The 19,845-nt window shown below is 40.7% G+C and overlaps 1 protein-coding gene across 1 annotated transcript in view; it reads right to left on the bottom strand.

The window, feature by feature from the left end:
- Positions 1 to 19,845, bottom strand: part of LOC126298226 (uncharacterized) — a 329,545-nt gene that overhangs the window by 58,749 nt on the left and 250,951 nt on the right. Inside the window, exon 3 of the mRNA XM_049989530.1 lies at positions 8,277 to 8,385. Within this exon, the coding sequence (XP_049845487.1) occupies positions 8,277 to 8,385 (109 nt within the window). The remainder of the gene's footprint in view (positions 1 to 8,276; positions 8,386 to 19,845) is intronic.

Genomic DNA, 19,845 nt, shown 5'->3' with positions numbered 1-19,845 from the left:
CATCGTGTCTCAGTTAAGGCCCGATCATAAGTAGACGACAATCAACATCATTTAAACCAGGCTATTAACTAAAATGGATGCCTTGTTAAGCAAAATTTCCCAGTTTTATGCATGTCATCATTGACAAGTACGTTAATGGCCATTCACACATATTACAGATAAGTATGAGGCAAAAGTAAATCATAGCGTTTTATCCAGAAACGACGATCACATAGTTGGTTGGACTATAGTCATACTACACACCAGAAAAGTTAAAAACGTCTGGGTGTACTAGTAAAAACATGTCGCAGGACTACAAAGAGTTAAGTATGTGTATTCCAGGATAGTTGTTTCGCCCTTTTCGGCGTGATTTTTTTATATACCCTGCCTGAAAAAGAGAGTGAAGCACCCAGAAATATGGTCCCATGATATTTAATATCATAAACGTACACACTGTCGGTGAACATGTGAATGAAAAGCGTTGGTATCCTCTACGTCCGGCAGAAGGATATGAGAGTGCGCTAGTTACCAGCCTTACTTGGGTGAACAGCATCTGATTTTGAGTGTTTACTGTGAAGGACACTAAGATGCTGTGTAATCCGGTGAGAAACCCTTATCAGCACTTGACTGAATTTCAAAGGAGCCTCATTGTAGGTCTCCATTTGGCCGGGTGGTCGAAAAGTGCAATGTCCAGATTCTTGGTGCATTCGGATGTGAAAGTGGCCCGATGGTGGACGGCGAAGGAACGTGAAGGCAGGTTTACTCGTCGTCCTGGTTGCTGTCGACCACGTCGGGTTATCACAAGGGAGGATCGCTTTGTTGTGCACCAAGCACATCGTAACCCCTTCACATCTGTCCCGAACATTTGAGACATTCTGCATCTGCAACATTCTGTGTCATACCGCACAGTTGGCTGGAAACCATAAGCAGCTAGACGAGAGAACTTCCGTCCCAAGCGAGTGCTGCCGATAACACTACATCACAAGCTGCTGCATTTGTTGTGGTTCCCTGACCGGGAAGCACAAAATGCTGATGAACAGCGTTGCATTGTGTTCAGCGACGCTTCGCGTCTCTGCCCTACACTGGACGACGATCGTCGGCGAGCATGTTGGTGACGTGGGAAGAGGTCCAATACTCCCTGTGTTTTGAAGAGGCACAGTGGTGTTATTCTTGGAGTTACGGCGTGGGGAGCAATTGAATATAGCTGCAGGTCATGGCTGGTAAGGATTAAGGACACCCTGATGCCACAACGGTACATTACGGTCATCCCACGTGCTTTTGTCTTACCTACCATGCGACAATTTCTTGGTGCCATATTTCACCAGAACTATGCTCATCTATACATGGCATATTTCTCTACGAATTGTCTGCTGGGTATTAAGGGATTTCCGTGGCCAGCAATACATCCAGATCTATCACCGACAGAACATGTGCGAAACCATCCTGGATGTCATCACTGTTACCCAGTGCCAATATCCAAGATTTCGAAGACTAGTTATGACAATTCTGAACCATCGTGCCTCTAGAAACGATACAACGGGTCACTGGACCCTTCTCAGTCTAATCAGTGTATGCGTCCAGGCCAGAGTTGGTGCAAAGTCATACTGTTAAGTGGGCTCAAACTACAAAGTACGGCCTAAATTAGATACGATATTTGAATGTCTGAAGCAATTACACATACCCTCCCAAACCATGAAGTTTAAGTTCTTTCTCCTCCACGCTTTGGAGCTACATGCCTTTTGAGGGCAGTGTACATAACAAAATTGTGTGTCTGCCTCAATTTTTTATTAATAAAGTACTCATTTAGGCAGTACAGCCCAGAGGAAAGGAATTTACTGGGATTTATCGACGCTGTGGTGCACAGTTAGAAGAGCCTTATCCTAGTCTGCAAAAGAGCTCATTGCTTGACACTGGAGAGTGCCGTGTGCTTTGATCTGATAAGTTACGTTATTTATTGTCTTGAGTTGATCATGAGATTTCTATTGAGGTAAAGGACAGTGAGTAACAGTATCACAAGATCATTCTGTACACAATGTATTTGACTATGAGTGATGAGCCGGCCTGGTGCCCGAGCGGTTCTAGACGCTACAGTCTGGAACCACGCCACCGCTAAGGTCGCAGGTTCGAATCCTGCCTCGGGCATGGATGTGTATGATGTCCTTAGGTTAATTAGGTTTAAGTAGTTCTAAGTTCTAGGGGACTGATGACCTCAGAAGTTAAGTCCCATAGTGCTCAGAGCCATTTGAACCATTTTTTTGTGAGTCGTGACGAAGAGAGACAGTTCCTAACCGAAAAATTTAATGGCCTGGAATATTTTCTGGGAACCCCAGATTTTATTTTATGTGGTCCGTTAGGAGTGCAGAAATATGTTGGGTATTAAGAGAATTCCATGCACGAGACGAAGTGTCCGCAGGAATTTAGGTATATCTTCTAGGCACGTGGTACTAACACCTTCATCTCGACAAAGATGGCTAAACAGAATTAATTAGAGGCTAGGAATTCATGCACTATGGAAATTTAAAGCCAGCGGCAGGCATAAAACACCATCCGAAATTGTACTGAATGCTTTCTCAGAAAATTATTTGGAACAATTAGTTCATGAGTCCACTTGAAGCGTAAGTGGTTGCGAAAACATACTTCACCTATTTGCAACAAATAATCCTGGACAAATAGTGATTAGCGTGACGAATACAGGATTAGTGACCACAAGGCAAGTGCTGCCAGCCTGGATGCCGTAACACCTATAACCATAAAAAAGAAATACAAAGTACATCTATTTAAAAAAGCTGATAAAAATGCTCTTAACGCCTTCCTAAGAGACAGTCTTCACTATTTCCGATATAATCATGAAAGCGTAGAAAAGATGTGGAATGATTTCAAAGAGATAAATTAATAAGTGATGGTACTGATCCCCGATGGTACACAGAACGGCTCAGATCGCTGTGGCGGAAGAAACGAAAAAAGCATGCCAAATTTAACAGAACGCAAAATCCCCAAGATGGGCAAAGTTTTGCAGAAGTTCAAAATATAGCGTGTACTTCAATGCGAGATGCTTTTAACAATTTCCACAACGAGACTCTGTCTCGGAATCTGGCAGAAAATCCAAAGAGATTCTGGTCATACATAAAGCACACCAGAGGCAAGACGCAATCAATGCCTTCAATGCGCGATAACAACGGTAAAGTCACTGATGGCAGTGTCACTAAAGCAGAGTTATTGAACACAGTTTCCTGAAAGTCCTTCACCAAAGAAGACTACGTAAATATTCCTGAATTCCAATCAAGAATAACTGCCAGGCTGAGAAACACATCGTCGGTGTAGCAAAGCAGCTTAACTCACATAACAAAGGAAAGGCCTCCTGTCCAGTTAGTATCAAATCAGCTTCCTTTCAGAGTATGCTGACACAATTGCTCCATATTTAGCAATTATGTACAACCGCTCACTCACAGAGGGATCCATACCTAAAGACTGGAAAATTACTCAAGTCACACCAATACTCAAAAAGGGTTGTAGGAGCAAACCGCTGAATTACAGGCCCATATCACTAATGTCAACTAGAAAAAAAAATGATTCAAATGGCTCTGAGCACTATTGAACTTAACATCTGAGGTCATCAGTCACCTATAACCTAGAACTACTTAAACCTAACTAACCTAAGGACATCACACACATCCATGCCCAAGGTAGGATTCGAACCTGTGACCGTAGCGGTCGCGCGGTTATAGACTGAAGTGCCTAGAACCGCTCGGCCACAACGACCGGTTGTCGACTTGCAGTAGTGTTTTGGAACATATACTGTGTTCGAAGCTACATTTCAGTTACGCGGTAAGTCACACAAAGCCGATGGCTGTAAATTCAGCTAAATACTTATGGATTATAATTACAAATAACCTACATTGGAACGATTACATAGATAATATTGTGGGTAGAGCAAACCACAGACTGCAATTCATTGGCAGATTACTTAGAAGGTGCAACAGATCTACTAAAGGGACTGCTTACACCACGATTGTCCGCCCTATTCTGGAGTATTGCTGTGCCGTGTGGGATCCGCATCAGGTGGGACTGACGGATGACATCGAAAAAGTACAAAGAAGGGCAGCTCGTTTTGTATTATCGCGAAATAGGGGAGACAGAGTCACAGACATGATACGCGAATTGGAGTGGCAGTCATTAAAACAAAGGCATTTTTCGTTGCTACGGGATCCTCTCATGAAATTTCAATCACCAGTTTTCTGCTCCGATTGAAAACCTTCTGTTGGCGCCTACCTACCTAGGGAGAAATGATCAGCGCTTTAAAATAAGAGCAGTCAGTGCTCGCACAGAAAAATTTTAGTGCTCGTTTTTCCGGCGCCCCTTTCGAGAGTGGAACGGTAGAGAGACAACTTGAAGGTGGTGCATTGAACACTCTGCCAGGCACTTTATTGTGAATAGCAGAGTTATCACGAGCATGCAGATATAAATGAGGAAAAAGTGGAACCTGCTGTTATTCACTGTGGAAAACGATGTCTTTTGATGGGATACATCCCCAGTACATGTGTAGAAGAATATGACAGTGATAGCAGGCAATTGAAGTCTCTAAATACAATAGTGTTTGTCACAAACTCTAATATTAATACAAATGTATCTACAAGCGTGTATAATCTTGTCTATCAAACCAATGTAAAATCCAGAAGGACGTCTACTGTACAGTGTTACAAACAAACTATGAATATCTTTAAAGATTCTGTTATCGGATATCTTTCATGAGCACATGGAAGTGAAGTTCATAACACATATTCTGTCAGAAATTTCCAATGTTAGAGTCTTTCGGTAAGAGATGTAGTTGGTTAGACACTTTGTCACATTTGAGTTAAGTTTCCGAGCATGTGACCAATTGCCGAGACGTGCTGTAGATGGAGGTCAAGATGATTGCATAGTTAACAACGTATTGGAACCAACATGTCCACCATTAGTGATCATCACACTATTCCTCAGCAGTCGACACAAAATACTGGATCTGTCCAACATGTGAGATATTCCCGGCAAGATTATCCACCTATTGCTGAGCGATACGTTGTCGTTTGCACAAAACCTTCGACACATGCTAACACTGACTGGAGACATGAATAATGTAGCATACGTTTTCCTGAAATAAAATACATCAATTTGAGTTTCAGCTCCTGTCTTTGAACTCCATAGCACTTCGTGTTACTGACGACTGGAGCAGAGACAAAGAAATAGAGTATATGATATTGTCGTTGTATGAAAGGACCGACTATTACTCTTGAGGAACTTCAAGTGATGGAGAAAATATGACAAAAGGAATAAAGTTTAAACAATGATACTATTTTATTACGTTAAGTGAAAACAGGCATACTGAAATTTCTGCTATTGAATTAACAGGGCCTGGCATCAAGAATACAACGGCTAGGAGAGCGGTCTGCTGACCACGTGCCGCTTATTATCCGCATCCGGTGACGCCTAAGAGTTGAGGATGACACGTCGGCCGGTCGGTAACGTTAGATCTTAAAGGACACTTCCAGACATTGTTTGTCGTGTTGACATCAACAATAAATTAATGATTTTCACCATTTATCGAACACCCAATGGTAGTTTTGACACTTTTTCATTAACTTCAAATAAGTTATGGATAAAGTTGAAATAATTTGGTGCGGATACATAAACTTAATAAACAATATCACAAATGAAACTAGTAACACGGTAAAGACTACCTTTACAATTGTAACTTGTCGTTCTTAGTCAATAGTGTAACATGGGTACCTACAAAGCTGTGGTCAATGGTACAACAAGGGTAACTACAATGACTGCAACGGTAATCGAACTGGCGGCAACAATTATGGCTAGGGATTTTTTGTGATATAGCTGTGAAAGATCTAAGTCAGTAAAAAGAAGAATACGGAAAACATTCCTGAACTACAGGCATACAAAAAACCATTATCTGTGATTAAGACACAAGATTTCTCAGGACAACTAGCTAACCAAATTTGTGGCGAAGTGTAACAAGAAGCCAATATAAATTCATAGTTCTATAAGTTCTCAAGATAATTTAAATAGAAATTTGAAAACACACTTCGAAATATATCGACATCACTACCTATGACTCACAAACAGTTGGAAAACATCAGGTGTCAGAAAGATTTGTCAAACCTTAAGTAACCCAGTTCCATAAAAAAGAATCATAATAAGCCAGAGTTCTCACATTTCTTAAAAAGGTACAGAAAAGTTTGAAGGCGAGTGCTGATCTCTGCGGAAAAGTCATTAACAGACAAGACACTCCGCCGGAAACAAATGAGAAGTACCCAGAATACACGGTCGGATGTCAGTGTAATTTCATACATGCACACAATATCGGTGGTTCTGTACATGATTAGAGTTGTAGTTCTCTGTGAGCAGTAGAACGGCCACTGGAGTGCACATGCGTTGGTCGCTTTTGATGTTTTTACCAGACCAGGTAGTGTATATAAAGCGTGTTAACAGCGGCACATGTTGAGTGATCACTGTTGACACGAAGATGCCGCGTTATCGTGTGAGAAAGCGTTATGAACACATGACAGATATTGAAAGGGACCTCATTATGGGTCTCAATATGAGCGACTATTCGAATAGTGCAGTATCTGGATTTTTGGGCCATCTTGTCTTAGGAGAGGACCGAACGACTTTATGGTACCCCAGCCAACAGAATAACTGCGCGCGTCTAGGTCAGAGGGAGTGCAACATAATGCTGATATGTGAGCTCAAGCTGCCAAGTCCTTTGCGAATTTGACTCGTTTTGTAATCACCACAATATCACTACATACCTACTCAAAAAATAAAGTGCGAAACCCTCTGGGACGTGATTAAACAAAAAATGTGAAGAGACAAACAAAAATGTGATAACATACTAATAAGCGAGGGGCATAAGTAATAAATGATGCACACCAGTCACCAAACTATGTCAGTGAACATTTTTAATTACTGCAGAGAAATTACAACACGAATTCCCAAAACGACATACAACGCCTATAAATATTTGTGCACTAAATACAATGACGTTATTACGAACCGCAGAACATGAAGACAGTAAAACTGCACAAACTCTACAAAAAAATTAATTGTCAGCAGTTTTAGATAATCCACCAATCAGTGTGATGAAACTATAGACACAGAGAATAAAAGCTCCATAACAAACGTAATAAATGAGCCATTAGCATTAGGGAACATTCGAGACTATTCAAAGTAGGCAATAGTCATGTGTCTGGTCATAAAAGGTAATACAGAAGACAGAGAAAACTACTGGATCATTTCAATGCTGTCAGTAGTCTCTAAAATAATATAGCCGATTACGGAAGACTGATTAACGAATTACTTAAGTAAATACCATCTTCTAAATGAATCACGGTTTTGGTTCGAAGTGTTACAAATACAGAAACAGCTGTAGAAGATTTTACAAAAGTGTTATCTGATGTTCTTCGCAAGGATCAGGGTGTCACAGGCATGTTCTTCGATCTTTCAATACTGAAGATCATAATACTCTACTAAGTAAAATAGAATCATTAGGGAAAAGAGGCAGCAACTAATGACTGATTCCAATCAGTACTAACAGACAGGGTACAAGCAAAGAGAGTAAAGTCACACAAATCTCAAATAAGGTCAAATCTTTAGTGTAACATTTAAAACAATATATTAACGCCATTATTGTTCGTCATAGGTGGAAGACAATCCCAGTTGTGATAGTCATCGATATAAAATTATCTTTACTGGTGAGATCAATATTATAGTCGCTGAGAAACCAGAATATTTCTTGCAGAGAAAGCTAATGAAGCCCTCAAGTATACTTACGATTTGTCAATATGCATTAAGGTGACATTGAATATAAAGACTACAAATGGCAAGAATTTTAGTGTTAAGAGACAAAATGACACTGTTAAATTAAAATTTGATGATAACTTCTTTAAATACAGAACAGAAACAAAATTTTAGGAATGAATATTGAGTGTCACTTGAAGGTGTATGAACATAAAAACCGATTTGGGAACAAAATCGATTAGATGTGTAGCACAGAGTTCTAGGTGTTCAACAGAAAACTGTGTATGAGTTCACTTAGCTTTGACCTTACAGTGTAAAACTTACTATCGAAACTCTACCTCACCCTTCTTATATCAGTAATTCACATTAAACATTCATCTACTTTAGTTTGAGTCAGACACACTATTATTCTCCTGTGACGCTAACCATTAGCATATTCTTTAAGAATTATTGTTAACATTTACACTAAATGAAGTATATTCAATAGGATCACTTTCAGGGGTACTCACGTGTCTGTTGGCACGAGTAATAGACTTGATATTATCCTCTTCAGGCAGTGGCACATACAACGCACGCAGCAGCCGGATGCAACGTTTGTATACTTCTTGAATCTGTAGCCTGCAAGAAAGACAAAACATTCCGTATTTTATCTGCGGACTGCTATCGTTTCAGGATATTTAATAATGAAACAATCAGTTTATTAATTAAACATTCAAGAAAGGTGCGTAGCAAAGTAATGATAAAACCTTCTTTGTTTTAGACTTCACGGAACATATCTGCAAACATAATGAAATATTATGGTTGGTGAAATAAATCAAAAATTTAATCCATTGTAGGTGATGGTGGAGCACTAAATAAAATTATGAATCTGTCCTGTAAGATTAGAGACTGAATCAGTCTTTGTAAGAAAGACAGTGTCATTATCGATCCCGAATACACGGATACTGTTGTTGTTGTTGTTGTTGTGGTCTTTAGTCCTGAGACTGGTTTGATGCAGCTCTCCATGCCATACAGTAAAGCTGCATGCCCTCGCAAAAAATTACGGCCGTAGTTTCCACAGCCAGGCCGTTTTGGTTAGTGTTACAAGGCCAGATCAATCACCCAGACAGTGGCCCTTGCAGCTACTGAAAAGGCTGCTGCCCCTCTTCAGGAACCACACGTTTGTCTGGCCTCTCAACAGATACCCCTCCGTTGTGGTTGCACCTACGGTACGGCTATCTGTATCGCTGAGGCACGCAAGCCTCCCCACCAACGGCATGGTCCATGGTTCATGGGGGGGACACTGATACTATAATTACGTAATGTGGATGGCGAACACCTAATGCAGTCCTGCCAGAAGGTCGAATCAATAAACCACTAGAGATACAGTTTCTGAAAACATCATCTGAAGAGACAATAAAACTGAGGAAATGGAGGCGTGTATTTAGAAACTGAATGGGGTGCACTGCGTATAACAGTTTTAGAGTGTAATCCAAGACGAACAGCCTAAGACATTAAATAGAAATCCTATGTTTTGGGCAGACGTGACGGTAATTAATTTGTGGCTTTAATGTATCTTCCAGGTTGATGGATTACAACTGATACGCATTTGTGTTTGTCATATAAGATCCTGACACAGAATGAAACGCAAGACGTTTCTCTTTATAAAACAACCTATACTCTGAACCAACTTAACGTATTTCCAACTGAGAGCTCTAAGCGGTAACAACTGTATTCTGTTTCGGTAGACATAGCAGAATGTTTCCAGGCTCCTCGGCCATATAGAAGTAACGAGAACAAACTGTGCATTAAGAACCAAGAGTGCTTTACATTGCGACAAAGTGCTGCTTCATTATTAGTCTCGTCGACATTTTCTTCTATGTCAGTTCCTTTTCATAAATGGACTGTGCAGAATTCGCTGAAGCTACTTTCAAGACATGTAATGTTTAAGCGAGTTCTTCGTCTATTTCCACGAGCTGGATACAGACTTCAGGACTCAGAGTCACACAGGAAGCTGCTCATTATCCTTTCCCTCAGTACATTCCAGTGATAATGAGGGAAATAAGATAGTTCAGTGACAAATGTGATAGAAACGTATCCACTTCAAATATAAGCATCCGTGATTAACTACAAAAAGAAAGAAAATCAAACCAATATCTTGTTTGGAAAATATCACGGTGCTTAAAATCGTAATGCATGATGGGTATGTGTTAAGTTGAATAGCATATAATCCAGTATATCAATATACAATCGTGTGCATAAATTAGGGACGAAGGTAACTTTCGCGTGTGGCACTGTCAAGGAATATGGCTGTATGAAACTTGGACCATATGTAGAAAATATCGCTGCACTTTTATTCAAAGACAATCACGACAACGAAGTCACCGCGATTTATGCTGGTCTTCCGGACATTAAAAAAGGTGGGACATGGTTCTTCAAAATTGGCTCTGAGCACTATGGGACTTAACATCTGTGGTCATCAGTCCCCTAGAACTTAGAACGACTTAAACCTAACTAACCTAAGGACATCACACACATCCATGCCCGAGGCAGGATTCGAACCTGCCACCGTAGCAGAAGCGCGGTTCCGGACTGAGCGCCTAGAACCGCTAGACCACCGCGGCTGGCGACATGATTCTTAGTAGGGTTTTTTATTAGCACCGAAAGAAATGCATGCTCTGCAACAAGCTCCTATGCTGACTGCAAGGTTGCTAAAGAGTTCCGGTAGTGGGATCCAGTCCTCCAAGAGCACGACTGACAACTGCTCTATGGTCCTTGGTGCAGGTGAGCGTGCCGCAGTACGTCTCCCCAAAGCATGCCACACGTGCTCGATGGGATTTAACTAATGGAACCGTGCCGGTCATTCCATTCGCCGAATATCCTCTCGTACCTAGAGGCTTTCCATCGGCGCAGTTCGATGCAGTCTCGCATTGTCATTCACAAAAATGAAGTCAGAATCGAATGCACCACTGAAATGACGCATACGTGGAGGGAGAATAGAGTCACACAAACATTGACTGGCGATTGTACCGTGGTAAAAGATATAAAGGTCAGGACTCCCGTGCAATATTTTGCCTTCCCACGCCACAAAACCTGCACCACAAAAACGATCAAGTCTGACAATGCTGAACGAACCCTGATGTGGTGGAAGGGAGGAGCACGTAAGGCATTCAGGAACTTTGTCGAATATGATCGTTTTGGAGGTGGTCCGGGTGTATGGTGCGGGGAGACATAATGTAGCGTACTGACTTCAAAATCTTTTAACGCTGTACACTCACCGGTCAATGTTATTGTGACTTTGTACTCCTTCCCGACGTGCGTGACATCACGTATGCATTCGGTTGTGACCTCTTTATTTTTTATGACAATGCGCGACCGCATCGAACAGTTCAGTTGTAGTAGCTCTTGGAACGAGAGAAAATTCAGCGAATGGACTGGTCTGCCCGTTTCACCAACATAAATCCCGTCGACCACGTGTGTGGGATGCGTTGGGAAGACGTACTGAAGAACGTCCGCATGCACTGACAGCCATTCAGCGGTTGTCAGCCTTGCTGGTGGAGGGATGGAATACGATGTCAGTAGACCTTATCCCAATCTTGTGGCCAACTTGGGAGCATGTTGCAGAGCCTGAATTGCCATCCATGGTGACCACACATCCTATTAACAACCAATTTTCGCCTTGTCCAGTGGACCGTAATGAATCGCGGTGGCCGGCCGCTGTGGTCGATCGGTTCTAGGCGCTACAGTCTGGAACCGCGCGACCGCTACGGTCACAGGTTTGAATCCTGCCTTGGGCATGGATGTCTGTGATGTCCTTAGGTTACTTACGTTTAATTACTTCTAAGTTCTAGGGGACTGATGGCTTCAGATGTTAAGTCAAATATTTCTCAGAGCAATTTGAACCATATGAATCGTGCTGACTTCAGCGCAATTATCGTTGTTGAATAAACGTGCCACTTCTCTGCTCCTTCCTAATAGCGTATTTCTTTCAGTTAGCTTTTGTACTATACTGTAGTAGTTCTTTCTATATATGCATCAACCTTCATCGAGATATGTTATTTGGCAGTGACACTGCATGCCGAAGTTATTTTCGTACTTCAGTTCGGCACACCAGTGTATTTTCGGGACAGGCATTTTCATTCTGTTTAAATTTCAGGACAGATTTATTCTACTCTTTCCTGATATACTTTTGAATACTGAGGGCATATAACATGAAAGTTTCAGTGTTCATATGGCACATGATTTCAGATATTTTGCGGGAAATATAATGTAACCTATAACAAAATAAACGTAGCACGCTGATATAACACTCACACGTGTGAAATATCATATAGGAATTATTTGAACTAAGAGAATATTTTAGATCTACATCTACATCAATAAGTATACTCCACAAGAGAATTTAATGTTCCTATATGGATTATATATCATTAATCTTCCTTAATTAATCTCTGTCTGGTATTTTTCCTACAACTGGTTTTATATGATGTCTCCATCTTAGGTTGCTCTTCTACATGTTACAAGTGTCATTGTTTCCACAGACTGCTCGTCAGTCGTCTAAGCAAACAGCAGTCCATCTCTACACAGCCCATTGTGTTAATTTATTCATATTTCCGGTCCTGCAATAATTGTCAGTCCTGTGTTTGTCTTCCTGTACTTCGCGTTATCATTCGTTTAATACATCGTGAACCGTGACGTTTCTGTAACACTCCTCGTGGGTGCTTCCCAAGCGACTTTTAAATCTCAAGATTCTGTCATATTAAGAACAACGTACTGAGTTCTAACTTCTCTTACATCCAGAATACAGTCACAACGCTTGTCCGATACTTGGCTACCTCGTATTTCTTTGACTAACTAACTGTGCAGATCTGGATCGAGTCCATAGGTGAAGTCAAAGAATAGGACACTAACCTGTGCTCCGTTAATTATGACGCTCTGGAGCTCGTGGGTAAACAGAGGAGGCCGAGTTTCACATGATTTCTGTTTATAGAATTCATACTCTTTCCTACAGATGAGAATTTCTTTCTTAAGAGGTGATATTACGTATACGGTAACCCCATAACAGAAGCATGTAAGTGATATGGGCCTGTAATTATGTGCATCTGTCGTACGATACTGTTTTTCCAGATTGCTGCTAACATACAAAAGTAAATACGTGTGCCTGCGTATTTTGTGAGAACAAAGATTTTAAATTCGCTGTAGCCCAACAGAGTCTTAATTACCTATCAAAATGACAAATCTTAACTTTCGATTAAAAAGTTAAGTGAGAAAAATCAGTGTTATAAATATGTGAACTGAAACTATTTTGCTGGCCGTTGTGACCGAGCGGTTCTAGGCGCTTCAGTCTGGGACCACGCAACCGCTACGGTCGCAGGTTCGAATCCTGCCTCTGGCATGGATTTGTGTGATGTCCTTAGGTTAGTTAGGTTTAAGTAGTTCTACATTCAAGGGGACTGATGACCTCAGATGCTAAGTCCCATAGTGCTCAGAGTCGTTTGAACTATTTTGAAACTATTTCGCTTATCTAAGATATATGATAAATTCTGTTAATGAACGACATGATAAATTACATAAGTTCTGAGAAGGAAAATAAATTTATTCAGCCAATCTTAATGTATTTTCTCAATTTACATTTCTCTTCTACCTATAGTAAAATATTGTAAAGTAAGTAGGGGAAGTGTTATTGCTGGGAACATTTTTACGATTTCTGTCTCTAACCAGACCTGTAATAGAAGTTCGATGTATGTTATTACTACTTCCTTTAATTGATGTAACTCATAATTTGGATGCTAAAGCCTTTTTCTGAAATCGCAAAATTAATACGGAAATGTAAGTTTTTCCTAAATGTGAAGAAAGGTAAAACATGCCTTGTACTGAGGAGCAAATAACGTATTCAGCTTTTGTATACCTGACTTCCTGAGTTGGGTGTAGTATTGTGGTATACTGTAATTTTTACTTTTCGCCCGTCTAACTAAAACTGAACGAAACACAATTTTCGCGCCATATGCGGTTCGCCTTTATTCTCTCCAGGGCATCTTCAATGGCAGGATGAGAGGACGAATATCTATGTGTTATGTTTTGGTTCCATTTTTGGCGCTGTTCCTCTTCCTATAATTGGCATTTGGGTTTTTTTCCACATTTCACAACAATAGGAACAGAACACGTGTTTCTATGCTATGCGCTGAATCAAAACAAGTGTTCCCACAGGATATAGTCCAAATTAAAACAAAAAATACAAGGAAACCGTTTATTAGAATTATGGAGAAACATAATGTACTATGCACATATCTAATTTCTAATGTTTTGTTACATACATAATTTTTACCCTCACAAGAATATGTGGGGAATTACTGTGGAAAAATTATGCATTGGTGTAAGCAGCTATTTCGAGTTATTGTTCAGAGCGAGGTGGCGCAGTGGTTAGCGCAATGGACTCGCGTTCAGGAGAAGGACAGTTCAAACACGAGTCCGGCCATCCTGGTTCAGGTTTACTGTGACTTTCCTAAATCACTCCAGGCAAATGCCGGGATAGTTCCTTTGAAAGGGGACTGCTGATTTCCTTCGCCATCCTTATCAACTCTGATGGGACCGATGACCTAGCTGTTTGGTCCCCTTCCCCAAATCAATCAGCCAGCCGACAAACCAACCGAGCTGTGGTGTTACTCTTCAATTTTCTATTCTTACAACGATTTGAATTTATGTGCGATTTCATCATATCGGAATACACAGCTTTTGAGTTTTCAGGTGTGATTTTCAAGTACTTGTGTGTTCGAGTCCTACACATACATCTATATTCCGCAAATATCTTACGGTGTATGGAGAAGAGTAGTTTGTGAATCACTCTCACATTCCCATTTACCTGTTGCAGTCGCTAATGTCTCGCTGGAGGAACGGTTTCTGGTAAACCCGTGTGATATGGAATCTCTTTAATGTTACGTTCATGGTCTTTTTGCGAGATGCTGGTAGCAGGAAACAATATTTTGGTCTTCTGTTCTAGGAACGTACGCTCTCAAAACGTTAACGTTAAAGCACAACATGATGGGGAGAGTCTCTCTTGGAGGGTCTGACGCTGTAGTTTTCTGAGCATCCCAGGGACCCTTTCACGCTTACTGAATGAACCTGTAACGAAACGTACTACATTTCTTTGGATAATATATATTTCCTCTACTAGTCCTATCAAGTACGGATACCTATGTGACAAGTAACAGAATTTGGTAAACTACTTCCCTTCTCTTGAGGATTCTTCGATTGGATCCCAGTCTGCTACCCTCCATACCTGTGACTAATTTTGTGTTGTCGTTACATTTTATACCCCTCCGTACACATATTCCTAGATAATTATGGTCACGCTTGCTTGAATTAATGTTTGCAGCAGGCAATCTGAGAAACAGAAACTATAGCAGAAGTCATGAAATTATGGTCAGTAATCCATGAAGATGATTCAGTTTTAAACAATCCTAATAATGCAAAATGAAGAGGATCACTGCTGTCAGCTCCATGTCCGAATGAACAGACACCACGCACTCATATAATTTAAATTGTGTTACTAACTATTCAAATAATGGCCGTTTGTGATTTTCATCATTCCTTAGCCCTAGAAAGTCTTACATTAATTACTCATTAGCGATTGGGAACAACCCATTCAACAAATCAGTTAATTAAAACAGACATCGCGTTTAAAACACAACTCAGTCTCACTCTTCTCTCTCAGCTGTTACTTCCCTTTTGCGCCCATCGAGTATTATAACTGCAGTACGATTCCCTGTAAAGTTGTATACAGTCCTTAACGTCAGGTAATTTATCTCTTGTACCTTAAGAATTTCGAAGAATGTTTTCAAGTCAACATTGCAAGAGCTTCCTCTCCATCTACAAATGTTGTAAACAGAAGATTACTTTTCATAGTTAATCTTTTACGATACTTTGTCAGCATGGCCATCCAAAGGGATCTCCCCCGAGATCTGCTTCTACCAGACCTGCTATTCTTCTGCAACTAATTCGTGTTGCTATCAAGCAGTATCATTAACGTGATGAATCTCTATTACTCAGACCTATCTGCAGTTGGCTTCCTTAGAACTGGAGTTTTTACATTGTTCTTGAAATCTGAGGGTATTTCGTTTGTTTCATACATCTAGTACATAAGGTGGAATTATTTTGTCATGGTATGGTCTGCCAAGAGTCTCAGTAATTACGAATTAACGTCGTCTTCTCCAAATGTCTTGTTCCATCTAATGTCTGTCATTTTCTTACTTCAGAACCGTATTTCCTATCTCTTGTTCATCTACATTCACGAATATAGAAAGAGTTCTACGGCTGTGCGATGTGTAAATTAAAACTTAATTTTTATGACACCTTATTTTCGGTACAGGAAAATACCGTTTAGACAAACAAATATTGATGGGAATACTTCATGGCTGAACTTTTCAGGAGCACAGTGCACCACAGCATACCCATAGACCATGGTTCAAAATGGCTCTGAGCACTATGCGACTTAGCTTCTGAGGTCATCAGTCACCTAGAACTTAGATCTAATTAAACCTAACTAACCTAAGGACCCCCCCTCAATTAACAGGCTCAAATTATGGATAATAAAATATATATCCTCTCCCCATGAACCATGGACCTTGCCGTTGGTGGAGAGGCTTGCGTGCCTCAACGATACAGATAGCCGTACCGTAGGTGCAACCACAACGGAGGGGTATCTGTTGAGAGGCCAGACAAACGTGTGGTTCCTGAAGAGGGGCAGCAACCTTTTCAGTAGTTGCAGGGGCAACAGTCTGGATGATTGACTGATCTGGCCCTGTAACACTAACCAAAACGGTCTTGCTATTTTGGTACTGCGAACGGCTGAAAGCAACGGGATATTACAGCCGTAATTTTTCCCGAGGGCATGCTGCTTTACTGTATGGTTAAATGATGATGGCGTCCTCTTGGGTAAAATATTCCGGAGATAAAATAGTCGTCCATTCGGATCTCCGGGCAGGGATTACTCGAGAGGATATCGTTATCAGGAGAAAGAAAACTGGCGTTCTACGCAGCGGAGTGTGGAATGACAGATCCCTTAATGGGGCAGGTAGGTTAGAAAATTTAAAAAGGGAAATGGATAGGTTAAAGTTAGATATAGTGGGGATTAGTGAGGTTCGGTGGTAGGAGGAACAAGACTTCTGGTCAGGTGACTACAGGGTTATAAACACAAAATCAAATAGGGGTAATGCAGGAGTAGGTTTAATAATAAATAAAAAAAAAAGGAGTGCGAGTAAGCTACTACAAATAGCATAGTGAACGTATTATTGTGGCCAAGATACACACGAAGCCCATGCCTACTACAGAAGTACAAGTTTATATGCCAACTAGCTCTGCAGATAACGAAGAAATTGAAGAAATGTATGATGAGATAAAAGAAATTATTCAGGTAGTGAACGGAGACGAAAATTTGATAGTCATGGGTGACTGAAATTCGACAGAAGGAAAAGGGAGAGAAGGATACATAGTAGGTGAAGATGGATTGGGGCTAAGAAATGAAAGAGGAAGCCGTCTGGTAGAATTTTGCACAGAGCATAACTTAGTTATAGCTAACACTTGGATCAAGAGTCATAAAAGAAGGTTGTATACATGGAAGAATCCTGGAGATATTAAAAGGTATCAGATAGATTATATAACGGTAAGACAGAGATTTAGGAACCAGGTTTTAAATTGTAGGACATTTACAGGTGCAGATGTGGACTCTGACCACAATCTATTGGTTATGAACTGTAGATTCATAGTGAAGAAATTGCAAATAGGTGGGAATGTACGGAGATGGGACCTGGATAAACTGAAAGAGCCAGACGTTGTACAGAGTTTCAGGGAGATCATAAGGGAACAATTAACAGGAATGGGGGAAAGAAATACAGTAGAAGAAGAATGGGTAGCTCTGAGAGATGAAGTAGTGAAGGCAGCAGAGGATCAAGTAGGTAAAAAGACGAGGGCTAGTAGAAATCCTTGGGTAACAGAAGAAATATTGAATTTAATTGATGAAAGGACAAAATATAAAAATGCAGTAAATGAAGCAGGCAAAAAGGAATACAAACGTCTCAAAAATGAGGTCGACAGGAAGTGCAAAATGGCTGAGCAGGCATGGCTAGAGGACAAATGTAAGGATGTAGAGGCTTATCTCACTAGGGGTAAGATAGATACTGCCTACAGGAAAATTAAAGAGACCTTTGGAGAAAAGAGAACCACTTGTATGAATATCAAGAGCTAAGATGGAAACCCAGTTCTAAGCAAAGAGGGGAAAGCAGAAAGGAGGAAGGAGTATATAGAAGGTCTATACAAGGGCGATGTACTTGAGGACAATATTATGGAAATGGAAGAGGATGTAGATGAAGATGAAATGGGAGATACAATACTGCGTGAAGAGTTTGACAGAACACTGAAAGACCTGAGTCGAAACAAGGCCCCCAAGAGTAGACAACATTCCATTAGAAATACTGACAGCCTTGGGAGATCCAGTCCTGACAAAACTCTACCATCTGGTGAGCAAAATGTGTGAAATAGGCAAAATACCTTCCGACTTCAAGAAGAATATAATAATTCCAATCCCAAAGAAATTAGGTGTTGACAGATGCGAAAATTACCGAACTATCAGTTTAATAAGTCACAGCTCCTAAATACTAACGTGAATTATTTACAGACGAATGGAAAAACTGGTAGAAGTCGACCTCGGGGAAGATCAGTTAGGATTCCGCAGAAAAGTTGGGACACGTGAGGCAATACTGACCTTACGACTTATCTTAGAAGTAAGATTAAGGAAAGGCAAACCTACGTTTCTACCATTTGTAGACATACAGAAAGCTTTTGACAATGTTGACTGGAATACTCTCTTTCAAATTTTAAAGGTGGCAGGGGTGAAATACAGGGAGCGAAAGGCTATTTACAATTTGTACAGAAACCAGATGGCAGTTATGAGAGTCGAGAGGCATGGAAGGGAAGCAGTGGTTGGGAAGGGAGTGAGACAGGTTTGTAGCCTCTCCCCAATGTTATTCAATTTGTATATTGAGCAAGCAGTAAAGGAATGAAAAGAAAAATTTGGAGTAGGTAATAAAACCCATAGAGAAGAAATAAAAACTTTGAGATTCGCCGATGACATTGTAATTCTATCAGAGACGGCGAAGAGCTTGGAAGAGCAGTTGAAAGGAATGGACAGTGTCTTGAAAGGAGGGTATAAGGTGAACATAAACAAAAGCAAAACAAGGGTAATGGAATGTAGTCGAATTAAGTTGGGTGATTGTGTGGGAATTAGATTAGGAAATGAGACCCTTAAAGTAGTAAAGGAGTTTTGCTATTTGGGGAACAAAATAACTGATGATAGTCGAAGTAGAGAGGATATAAAATGTAGACTGGCAATGGCAAGGTAAGCGTTTCTGAAGAAGAGAAATTTGTTAACATCGGGTATAGATTTGAGGGTCAGGAAGTCGTTTATGAAAGTATTTGTATGGAGTGTAGCCATGTATGGAAGTGAAACATGGACAATAAATAGTTTGGACAAGAAGAGAATAGAAGCTTTCGAAATGTGGTGCTACAGAAGAATGTTGAAGATTAGGTGGGTTGATCACGTAAGTAATGAGGAGGTATTGAATAGGATTGGGGAGAAGAGAAGTTTGTAGCACAACTTGACTAGAAGAAGGGATCGGTTGGTAGGACATGTCCTGAGGCATCAAGGGATCACAAATTTACCATTGGATGGCAGTGTGGAGGGTAAAAATCGTAGAGGGAGACCAAGAAATGAATACACTAAGCAGTTTCAGAAGGATGTAGGTTGCAGTAGGTACTGGGAGATGAAGGAGCTTGCACAGGACAGATTAGTATGGAGAGCTGCATCAAACCAGTCTCAGGACTGAAGACCACAACAACAAACAAACCTAAGGACATCACACACATCCATGCCCGAGGCAAGATTCGAATCTGCGACCGTATCGGTCTCTCGGCTCCAGACTGTAGGGCCTAGAACCGCACGGCCACTCCGGCCGGCCCCAAATACCATTCACGTACTATATGTGTCCATCTTTCGAACTTTGAAAAAAGGTGAAATTATTTACATAATGGACATGCGAGAGTCATGCC

Source organism: Schistocerca gregaria, chromosome X (genome assembly GCF_023897955.1).
Source record: "Schistocerca gregaria isolate iqSchGreg1 chromosome X, iqSchGreg1.2, whole genome shotgun sequence".
Taxonomy (NCBI): domain Eukaryota; kingdom Metazoa; phylum Arthropoda; class Insecta; order Orthoptera; family Acrididae; genus Schistocerca; species Schistocerca gregaria.
This window is presented reverse-complemented; position numbering and strand designations above follow the sequence as displayed.